The sequence below is a fragment of the Rhipicephalus microplus genome, chromosome X, assembly GCF_043290135.1.
Source record: "Rhipicephalus microplus isolate Deutch F79 chromosome X, USDA_Rmic, whole genome shotgun sequence".
NCBI lineage: Eukaryota > Metazoa > Arthropoda > Arachnida > Ixodida > Ixodidae > Rhipicephalus > Rhipicephalus microplus.
The window spans coordinates 137,252,863-137,264,977 of NC_134710.1; the positions used below are offsets into that span (position 1 = coordinate 137,252,863).

Here is a 12,115-nt window from a genome sequence, read left to right on the forward strand (position 1 = left end):
GACGTTTCAGACATGTCCTGGTTGTGATTACTAGAAAAATAATTACGAAGGTCTATGAAGCTATGTATTCCTCACCGCGCAAGATATTTTTTCCTAAAATCAAGGTAACGCAAGGACGCGTGTTTTCTCGGCATCAACACGGAAATGAGGACATCGGGGAGCGGTCGGGCAGGCACGCATCGGGGCCTGCGCCGTAGGTGCGATATTAATGGCTCACGGCAGATATCGGTCGAAAGGCTAATCATGAAATACATGTACATTAAGGTATTTAGCTTTTCTAAACTTCGGCGAGGAACTCTGTAAAAAGTAACGTTTACGCAAGTTTACACTGGAACTGGGTCCATGAAGCTCCTACACGTGAATTATATAAGGCGCGAACATCAGCTAGGGCATTTCGGCAGTACCGGGTAGAACAGTTACAGGAATCGCTTATCGAATCAGACGCGTTCGCCGCGGTGGATGAGCGGTCGGCTACTCACCCGAGGGGCGCAAGTTCGATACCGCGGCCGTTTCCGTCGAGGTCAGTGTACTTGCGCGATATCCGTACACCATATCACGGCATCTCTCAATCACAGCGTGGTTTTGCGACGTAAAACCCCACATATATACTTCGATTTTCTAACATACTCAGTCGGCCCTTGCAAGAGTGGTTACAAAGGGAAAAAAAGCATTAAAAAAGACTATCGTCTTTAAAAAAAGAAAGTCACAATCGTGAACAGAAATTAATGGCCCGCACTTCCGCAACAAATGATTCCACAACGCCATCCGGTAACCGTGTTCCGAGGAGAAGAGTAAATATTTGTGAGTGTTAATGCGGCTTGAAGGTTGTTTGATTGTTTTACTGTGGTCAGTTTTCGATGAGTGCAGAAAGGGATGACGTAAATAACGTGATTTCGAAATTTTCAAATGATCGCAGGTCAAAAGGGTAATGAATTTAAGTTTGGAAACTACTGTTCGTTGAGAAAGTTGTTCAAGGTTTGCTTTCGCAAACAGCTCAGAGACTCTGTATTGTCTACAATACTCAGAGTATACGAATCTGGCGGCCAGTTTTTGTATGCGTTCAATTTTACCAATTAGGTGTTTTTGGTAAGGGCTCCAGATCAAATCAGCATACTCTAATGATGATCTAACAAGTGTTTTGTAGGCATTTATTTTGACATACGGTAGGATGTTACGTAGCTTCCTTCGTAAAAAAAAAGATATTGCGTTCGGCGGTCGGACATATGGAGGATATGAGAGGTTCCCAATTGGGATTAGATGTGAGGATAAGGTCAAATTATTCTACCTGAGAGCATTTTTCGAGTGCGATGCTACGCGTTACAACAGAAATTTATGTGATTTTTCTTGTTCATGAATGTAGTACACGCGGTTTTTGTTTTTACGCCTTAAGTATCATACCCCAATGATTGATATGTGGGTTTTAACGTCCCAAAACCACCACATGATTATGCGATTATGCGAGACGCCGTAGTGGAGGGCTCCGGAAATTTAGACCACCTGGGGTTCTTTTAACGTGCACCCAAATCGGAGCACATGGGCCAACAACGTTTCCGCCTCCATCGGAAATGCAGCCGCCGCAGCCGGAATTTGATCCCGCGACTTGCGGGTCATCAGCTGAGTATCTTAGACTATAGACCTCTGCGACGGGGCCAGTCTCATGCCCCATGTATTGCACCAGGAACAGATAGATTGCAGTGAATTATTCAGTTGTATTTGATCCCTTGGATGACGTGATATTGAGTACACTGCACAGTTGTCTGCAAAAAGCCGCATTTGAACAATTCCTTGAATACTGAACTGAATACCATTAATATACATAAATAGAATGGGAGCAAGAACAGACCCCTGAGTAGACCTGAAGTAGCCGAGAAGCTTGTTTTCCAATGGACACGCTTTGTGTTGAATTTGTCAAAAGACTGGATATCCAATAAATTTGTTTACGGTCTATATCAAATGATAATAGTTTTGCAACTAGATCTTGATGCAGAACAACGTCGAAAGATTTAGAGAAAACCTAAAAAAATAGCTTCGCTTTCATATTAATTGCATTAGTAATATTTTCTGTTAATTCAGCGAGTTGAGTAGTTCGTTGTTATCTAAGCGGAGTATTACATGGCTTCAAAGATTATATGTTCCATTAATTTGCAACTAGTGATTGTTAGTGATACTGGACGATAGTTATTTCGTTCAAATTTCGAACCAGATTCATGGATTGAAACTATGTGAGCGCTGCGCCAGTCGTTTGGTAACATATCGCCGTTTCAAGAAAGGTGTTAAAATATTTTATGCAAGTATTTAGCTATCCATACGGCATATCGGTTTAGAAACGAGTTTGTAATATTGCCGAGACCAGGCGATTTCTTCAGATCCAGTTTTTATAGAAGAGAAAATACACCTTCTTCGCTTATGGTCGATTGCGGCACTCCCAACACATATCGTTCTCTTTGAAGGGGGATTTCGTGAAAACAGATTTAAAAAAAAAAACTTGTTTATAGTTCATTTGCAATACTTTCCGGTTCAGAAATAATACGATCACGGACTTGTGAAATAGCTTCGCGTAGATCAGCCAAGTGGCGCCAGAATTTCTGAGGGAACACAGCCGCACAGTGAACTTAAAATTGCACAACACGCTCCCTGCGTATGCTTTGTGACACCAAACATTGCCCAACGAATACTCCCATGCACGGATGCGCGTCTGTCCCGAATGCTTGGAACATCGTTAATTCCAGGCGCGTATAACTATTTGCGCTTTTTTATTTATTTAATTTTCCGATCCGGCAAGCCCATTGGTCTCGCGGGGGCCTTCAAAGCGATGCGACTGCAGGCATACCTAATCATCGTCTCGTGAGGCAATGGAGTGAGATGCAATTAGCAGAAAATCTGGTGCGGTGTAAAAACAAGGATTATTTTAGAGCGCGACTGTGATTAGTCTGCAGTCGAGCTAGACTGCGGACGCAAATAATGTATGCGTCCCGTACAATAAAGTAAAAGGATAGATTCCTCACGGTCACTTCTTATGAATTCTCAAAGTACTAAAAATACATCACACTATGTAGCCGGCGGCTTTCACACGCCCACTATCACAGACGACCAAAGAAAAATGTCACAAATATTCATATACTTTGATTTCACATTATCAAAGCAGCGAGACTGTGGTGCGTGAAAACGTTTCTGGGAAACGTCCTCATCAATACTGCCTCATGATCTGCTTTGAAAAGTGTATGCAGTAGGACTTTAGTAATGTTGAACATGTCACTAGTCGGTTATGCAAGATTCATGGCAAAACAGTGCGACTCGGAAGAAACAGAGAAACGGTACTTGCTTCTGTATTCGGTTTGGCATAAACGTCGCATTCTCGGCATCGTACAAATAAACGAGTCGAACATCGTGTATACCGTCAGGCACATGCGAAGCACAGTGTACAGGAAATAACAATAATAATATGTAGTGGGCTCACCAGCGGACACTCGGATAGCGACCTTTCTGCTTTGCTGAAGGCCGAGCAAAACTTAACGGTGAAGCGAGGCATTTTCCTGAGTATGGTCGCCATGTCAACAACAAACTGTCATGTGCGGCAGGGCAGCGAACCAACGAGTCATCACCGGCCGCAACACTCGCGCACCGTCGGAGCCGCACAGAGCGAACGACGCGGTGGCGGGGCTCCGAGCGCAGCGGTCTGGTGCGCATGCGCGGCCCGCGCAGGAGCGGTTCACTCGCCTCCGAGGGTAGGCCGGCCAAGATTGCCTTGGTGCCCTCTCCGTGCTGGACAGCGTGAGGGGGCCAGCACCAAGGGGCTTCCCCGAGACCGGCACATAAACGACCGTGAATGTTTGCTGCTGGCGCCACCGACCGAACACATGCGTCCACTTACATAGTACAATTCCCCAACCACGCACGAAGTAATCCCTTCAACACTGGAAGCACTGCGCTCACGAAAGACCTTGGATGACCGACACAGCTAATAAAAGTGAGCTGTGCGCTTGAATGCGTTCAACACTCTGGCGCCTTTAAAGAATTACGAATTGTCCACAAGTTACAACCTAGACTGCACACGAGGGTGCCGCAGAGACGAACTGTTTTTGATGCGTTTAATAAAGGACCTCGAATAAAGAAGAATAAGCGTCAGAAATGGCTGATTAAGCCGACAGTAGGACCCACAATATTTAATGGCGAGCTTGAAGACCTCAGTTCCAACTCCGAGCTATCTCAGGATGTGATGATGTTCATATCTTTGTGATGGCGCTCATTCACAAGGGGGATCGGCCAAGAACCGTGAGACAGAATTTTCAAGGTAGACGGCTATGAATCTAAAAATAGAATGGAAATTTAGACTAAAAACTAAAATCATAGCAAACGGATGAAAACGCTGCACGAGCAAACGGCCTTCGGATAGGCCAACCTGTCATAAAGTTTTATACAACACTACCTAGAGAGGAATCTGGCTGCGATCATGTACCTCCATTTGGAATTATGAGACGTACAGGCTTCTGATTGGATAGGGTTAGATAGCGGACTGTCTACAGACTTCTTCCTACAGTTTCAGTTTCGTTCATTGCGCAACGCGGGGAGGGGGAGGGGGGTAGTGAACAGCGCTGGAGCAGTGCCTTTGTTCGAAGAGGCTGAAGATCTCTTGATTTTCTACAACGTTGGAGCTTTGCGAGTCGTATTTGACAGTTTAAACGAAGCGTCCACTCACTGCTGCGCATGGATGAGCTCAATGATTGAGCTCAATGACAACATTGAGCTCAATGACAGTATTCCATAACCATCCTTTGAATGTGGGAATTATGAAAAATTAAACTACAGTTTTATTCCTAGTGAAAGAGCATGTTTTGATTATGAGCCCCCCCCCCCCCCCCCACCCTTTGCTTTTTTTTTCAAACTCCACCATAAGCCAATGTGTCCGATAATCGAACCAGCCGGAGAGCCCATTCTTAACAGCGCGAAAACCACGACCGTTAATCTACCACGGCTGGTCCTCAGCATTACCACAAGTTTACCGACCGGCTTTTGGTTAAGACTGAAATAGGACAGGAATAATGTTCCACGTTCCCAGGCTTCATATGCGCGTTTAGCGACGCCTCAAGACAGATTGGTCGCCATATGCAAAGAGTTTTGTAACCTATAGTCGCCACAGATGGGCACCAAGTGAGCTTTAACAGACGGTCCAGGAAACGCGCCCGGTAGGAAGCTTTACGAACCTGGACTGCATAAACCGATGCAACCAGAAGGCTCAGATAAGGATCTCGGCCACCGATCTTTTTTGTTGACTTTTTTTCCTCTTTTCGGCAGAGTGCACCCGAATGAAACTAACCGCAGGAAATGAGTGAAGAAGCAAATAAATAAACGAAGTCGGCTGGGAACGGGGTTTTGCGCGAGGAGACAGCGCGGATCTAATCGACCGCAGCAGCCACTGTGGGCCTGAAGGAAGGAGCAGCCGGCGGCTTTTAATGGGTGTCCGAGGGTCGCCGGCCATCGCAGGGAGCGCCGCTCGAGAGGAGCGCTCCTTTGGTCGAGGCCGCCGAGAGGGCCGATCTTGGCGGGCACATGTCGGCGGCGCCTTTGATCTCGAGGCCGCCAGCGGGGGCCGTCCAACAACGCCGGCTCGCCGCCCGAGCATTGTTGTCGACCACTGCCTGTCAGCCTGCCGCGACGCTAATCGCTCGCATGCAGCCTTTGCGGGAGGCGCAAATGAGCACGCCAAGGTCTCGCCCTTCACTGATGGCCGCCGCCCCCTGTCGCGATTGTGCTCTCCATTAAACTCCCACCGCCAGATGCATCCTTTGAAGCTCCCCCCCGATTCGTGGCAAAATGCCACCCTGGCGACTTCGCGAAACTTACAAAGGGTGCCGCGAAAAAGGGGACTCGTGTGACTTGACTGGTGCGCCCGTCACACGCGCCAGACTCTCGAGCCAGCGCAGCTACAATTCGTTTCCGCGGCCAATGCAACAGAGCACGCAGTAAATGAGTCGCAGAGGTTTGACACGTGCACGAGTCCAGATGCGCAGGCCACTGAACATAACCAAATGCAAGTGGGCATTGAACGAGACTATTGTTCTTGGCGCTGTCCGATCGTCAAATTCCAGACGCCGTAATATTCAAGTCCACCAAGTTCTGTGCCATACTTGCCATAGTGTCACAGCCAACCATCTTTTCACAGATGGTGCCGAGCTGTGGTAAAATGAACACACTAGGATACAGTAACTGCCGCGTGAAGAAACCAGCACTTTTCGGTCCACAACACGAGAATTACTTGACACAGAAATACTTGCAGCAGAACTTAACACCTTCTCCTATAGACTCCAATATGCCTGACCAATACAAGCGACAAACTAGGAAACCTATATTGGAATTCCACAAATTCTATTATTGTCGGTGGCGCATAGAGCATTTACACAGGCGGAAGCTTCCTCCACACTTATTTTGTCTACACCACTTCATGTAATGTTCTAAAAATAGATGAAAAGAAAATAAACGCGCTTGTTCTCCGTATTTAACATTATTAGGTGATGAAGTCAAAGGAAATGGGAAAATGGGGATGTATGCCGAGAGCCAACACCGTACACACGGTGGTTTTCTGCGTCCGGCGGTTTCTACACTATCCTACTCAACGACCAGACCCGCCGCTTCTAAACAGGCGTTCCATGAAGATGCTTCTGGGGATGGAGTTCAAAGAGCAAGGAGGGGCACACAAAACGCATAAGGAAACGAGTTACCGTTATTAAATGCAAAGCATTTTTAAGCGAACTTCGGCGACTTTGGCCGTATCTATCTATCTATCTATCTATCTATCTATCTATCTATCTATCTATCTATCTATCTATCTATCTATCTATCTTCTTACGGCTTTTAGCTTTCCTGATCGTTTCGATAATGGGATCTATACCAAAATTGGTATGGCATAACACGACTGTATCGTGAGCATAAATGACCAGTCAGAACATGAAAATCATGACATGCATGCCATTCATGTGATGATTTACATGTCATGGTCTTGCAGCTCTTGCGGTGGTTTCAACGACGAAGTTAAATGACACGTCCAAACATGATAATCATGACATGCGTGCCATGTAAGAGCGAGGAATTGACTATATACCACGCTGACTACATGACGACATGACTGCATACCACGCTCATGATACGCTCGCGGCCACTTCGCTATCTTCACATATACCAAATTTGGTATTATGCGACGTGAATGGATGAAGGTAAATGACACATCCGAACATGATAATGATGATATGCCTGTCATGTAAAATATGACTACATGCTACGCTCATAGCGCGCTCGTGTCCGTTTCGCTAGCTTCACACCAAATTTTATATCACGTGACGTGAATGAACGACGAACACAAATGCAAGCGCAAACATGATAATCACGACATGGAACGGTCACGTACGGCAAAATTTACATGCATACCACTGCTGGTGCTGGTATTGCAAACGTTAGTGGTGCCGTCGTCACGCGACTATAAACAACATATTTGCATCTTATCTAGATACGTCAGTGCGCACAACATTTCCAATTGTGTTTACTGTACTACGTCCGTCCGCCTCGTAACGTTGTGCTGAGCTGCGCATATTATTAAACATTGGGAGGCAAGTCTGAGCACGCGGCTACGCCAGCAATTAAAGAGCGTTAGATGCACATCGTAGCTGTCCTGCTGCATTCCGCGGGGCTGACTCAGGTAAAACAACGGACACAGGCAGAATGAAGATTTCATATAATCTATCATATCACCCTTCAATTATAGTGACATTTGTGTGAAACGTGTGGCAGTGTGTAACCTCATCGACTGTAAAGTTCGCCAGCACCGGAAATCATTGAACGTGCCGCTTGCAAGCCAACCTAAGGTATGTGGCATAAAAGACTGTCAGGTTCGTCATGTTTAGAGGGAGTATCGGGAGGCTATCGGCGAGGTGCGACCGCTCTCCCGTCTGGCCGAGTAGTTAGCGCGAAGATTAAGCGAAGCCAAAACCGAAGCCCTTGCGCAATGAGTGCGCACTAGATTTCTCCCCTGTTGAGCAGGAAGATAGGAGCGTTATAAAGCGCTCCAAAGGAGATCCTCCGAGATAAGGGATCAGCGGTTTGTTTACTCAGCGGGCTCCCGTGAGGCGTGGGCGGAGAGGAGGCAAGGGGTATCGCGCGGGCACAAGTGGCGCGAGGAGGGAATCTTCCTGGCGGCTCCCTTTGAGCGTTTGTCACACTCGGCGCGGCGAATTATCGGCGCTGCACGGCGCTTTTGAAGCTCGCCGGCCGCCAGGCGGCGCTCGCCCGGCGGGGTCAACGCACACGTGCGTCCGCCGCCGCGGGAGCGCGCGTGACTGCGCCGCGGCGCCCGACAACCACTTTGGGGGGAGCCCGCCGAAGTCCTTGCGCGCTGGTACTCACTCCCTCAGGAATGCACGTTGCGCAGAACTTCTGGCGGGAAAGCAGCATCCGCAATGCGTCGTCGAAGCGTATCTACCGCGGTTCTCAGAAGAAAAAGCGTCTCACTTCAGGTCACCGAAAAGCTTCGCGTAGGCAGCCCGACGGTCACTCGTCGGGCCCCCTTTCAGTCGAGCCGCCACCCCCACTCGCGACCCTTCCGAGTGGGTAGGTGATGGACGGTACTTGGGGAAAAACGCTTTCCTGTTGCCACTTTACCTACGCCTGCGTAGCAAGGTCATTCGCGGCACCAAACGGCTTCTACCACTTGGCGCCGCATAAAAATGAGAAACCTGAGCCTCGGCTGGAGCCCTCAGCTGCCCAGATGGGCGCAAAGGAACACGCCACCTGTACCGCGCGTGCAGGCGTGAAGGGGGACACGCAGAAATGGCCGCACTGTCCAACGGCCAATTAATTAGCGGCCCCGAGCGGCCGCCCCAGCAGGGAAGCCGCCGGAACCGCTCGAGTGGCCGCCGCCTTTGATGTTCGCCGCCGCCGCGCACGATACGACGGCGCCGCCATCTTGGAAATTAAGATAAGGCCCCGACGGAGACCTTTGCGCGCCGCAGCAAGCGTGCCGTATGCGGCGGCACACAACCCACCCATGTGCTCGGCAAACCTCATCGAGCACAGATTCATGAGGCTTATACTGCAGCAATGTCTTTCATATATGGACATATCGAACGAAAATTCGCTCGGACAATTAGCATGGCAGGGAAGGAAGGTCAGACGCACCATGCTATCTGCCGAACAAGCATTGCATTTGTTTCAATGCTAAATGCAACATTTTCTAGAAACCACACTATATACGCGGAAAGAGCTGCGCAATGTGCGCTAACCTGCTTAGCGTGTCCACATCGCTGTAATCGATGCTTTTTCTAGCGATTGCTAGAAATGTCTGATGATTGCTAGAGCTGTCTCTCCGACAGCCTTACAGATGGCGTCCACAGATATCTAGAACTCTAGCTGCGCTGCAACGAGCTTCAGTGGCGTTTATTTTTTCGGTGCAGACGGCCCAATTTAAGAGGACCGGAATGCAAAACGGATACTAAGTTCGTGTTAGACACTCTTAGTGATCTACTACGAAGCAATGCGGATGACCAAACCGCTCGCATAAACACACCACACATTATTATTATTATTATTATTATTATTATTATTATTATTATTATTATTATTATTATTATTATTATTATTGCAATATAAGCTATTGCTGCGTGGCTGACCTTTTAGCGTATATATTAAACTTTTCACTAAAATTCAATGTGCCAGATGCATGTCCGAGTGCGTTTGGTTGTGCTTTAGACTGCAATAAATGTTTTTGCGAGAGTTCGAAGAAACACTTACCAAGGTTGCGGTTAACCATGTGTGTGTGCATAATGCAGACGCATGCGCGACTCAGTTTCAGCAAGGGTTCGTGTATACGATCGCGTGCGAGTGGATGGAGGAGGAGGGTCAACCAGACGAGAGCCCGGTTCGCTACCCTGCTCAGGGGGGGGGGGGGGGGGGGCGGCTACTAGGGGATCAAAGGAAGAAAACGGGCATCGGTGTGGAGCACGTGTGCATTGTTCCTATTTTGTTCGTAAACCTCATGGTGTAGGCACATAGCGCAAAAGGACCATACATAATTTACGAAACAGGTTTGCTTTGCTTTCGTTGATGCTTCTAAATGTACCGCAACCGTTACGCAGTGCTGTACATTTCGAAATCGAGACAATGCTCGAGTTGCAGCGCATATTGCCGTGTAGGAAGTGCTGCACGGGGGTAGTAGCCCTTTAGCCTTCAAATGACCGCGGAGAATTCATGGGACAAGACGATAGTTATAGCGCGAGAACAGAACGACGGCAAAGAGACAAGAAGGCGCTTCTTGTCTTCGTGTCCTTCTTGTCTGTTTGTCGTCGTTCTGTTCTCGCGCCTATCGTCATGTCGTACCAACTAGCCCGAACTGCCACACTTCATGGGACAAGCCCGCGCCAACAAAGACAAGCTGCGTCCGTTCGGCGGCTTTGTGCACCACAACGACCAGGCGATTCCGACGGAGCGGCGGGGAAGCATGTGTACTCGCCGCTTCCAGGGAGACAAGTATTCCCATGCGGCACTTTTACCCTCGAGGCCGTTGGTTCACGTCAGCGTGCCTGATTGGCCAAATGAGCCAGGGACAAGCTGTTCCTTCTCCCGACGCTTCGCGCGTCCCTCTTGGAAAATGGATTCAAGAAACGGCCCACGCATCTTTTCCGCAAACGTAGTCGGAATCAGCGGCGTCACCTCCCGCCATTTGCTGTGTGTACAGTCGCATAAATCTAAGTTGAGTGCCCTCCGGAATCATCGTGTCAGCTGACCATCATTCGCGTATACAAAGCACCGCGGCGCACGTCCTCGTCTCCTTGGTGTGTGTCACAAACGACTCCAATTTTCGGAGCATCCGCGGGCCCCATCTTCCAAGGAAGGGCGTTTTTGTGTTGGGAGACGACATCCGGCGACTATAACGAACCAGCGTGGCGCCGGCTCGTCTTCCCTGCCCCTGACCGGAAGGGGAACCGGCGGTCTCCACAAAGAAAATTACTCCCAGATGAGATGGGAGCACGTGGACGCACCCGAGGAGGTTTGAACTGCATCAGAAGAGCAGTTGACGTACAGACAGCAACAAGTGCGGTCGTCGGTGTCGCGAGTCTCGCGTAGGCGGCGAGCACGGAGTGACCCGCGCAACGTATTGAGACGGCTGCAATTCCGGGCACCCTCGTCGTCTACCAAGCCGGCGAGACCTTCAGCGGCACCCGTCAACTCCCCTACGTGCACCAAGGGCTGGTTTGGTCCGTATGGAACTTTTTATTGTGACTTTTTTGTTAAACCGTAAACTTGTTTTAACCAGCCTTTTTTTTAAATATTTGTAGTGTGCGCTGCGTCGCACGTTTAAATTTTAAAGCGCCACCATGATCATTCTGTAATTAATTTCTAGTGTCTCTCTCCTTTGATTTCCATCTTGTGGTTATTTTGTTAATGTTCCGCATATTTGTCTTTAGCCTGTATCTTTTGTAGTGTTTTTAGCCCATTTTGTTGCATAGCTGTTCTTTCTTCCTTTGCGTATCAGTGTTACTCCTCTCTGTTATTTTTCTTAACTCCTGCCTTTGCCAGTGTTCCAATTAAATGCTTGTTTATGTGTAATCGAACTCCGTGTCTGCTCTATGAGTGCGTCGGTCAGGCCCACACATCACCACACGTGCAACCCCGCACGGGTCGACCAACCCGCAAATAAATTCGAAATGTGCCACTTCGAGGCCTTTCAGGCGTCGCAGGCCGAAGCGTAAAGTGGAAGCCTGCGAGTCTGCCGCACGTCGATGTTGGATCGGCGGGGCCTCACCCGAAGTGTGTGACAGTGTGCCTAGACCAACTACCACTGGCGTTTCGCTAAAAGTAAGTAAATAGCCCCCACAAGATAATTCATCGACGCTGAAGTGTGTGCTTAAGCTTGCAGTTCTCACATTTTAAATAACCCATTGAATAAGCGTCTAGATTTGCGGTTTCATGCACATGGCCTTGCACTCCCGCAGACATCTGCGAGCGAGCGTTCACCAGACGCTTGATTCCTTGTATAATGTGAGCGATCCAACGTTCCCTTTACACACTCGGAAAGTAAAAAAAAAGTATTCTGTGCGGGGGAAGGGGGGGAGGGCACTGCTGACACGGGCCA

The 12,115-nt window shown here is 48.6% G+C and overlaps 1 protein-coding gene across 4 annotated transcripts in view; it reads right to left on the bottom strand.

Annotated features, from left to right (window-relative positions):
* Positions 1 to 12,115, bottom strand: part of LOC119176528 (uncharacterized) — a 63,672-nt gene that overhangs the window by 32,262 nt on the left and 19,295 nt on the right. For 2 of the 4 annotated variants that reach the window (XM_037427868.2, XM_037427867.2), the window contains exon 1: positions 3,458 to 3,673. The exons of the other annotated variants lie outside the window; for them this stretch is intronic. In XM_037427868.2, coding sequence (XP_037283765.1) covers positions 3,458 to 3,550 — 93 coding nt within the window. In that variant the 5' untranslated portion in view covers positions 3,551 to 3,673. Of the gene's footprint in view, positions 1 to 3,457; positions 3,674 to 12,115 lie in introns of those variants that run through there. 4 annotated transcript variants of the gene reach the window in all.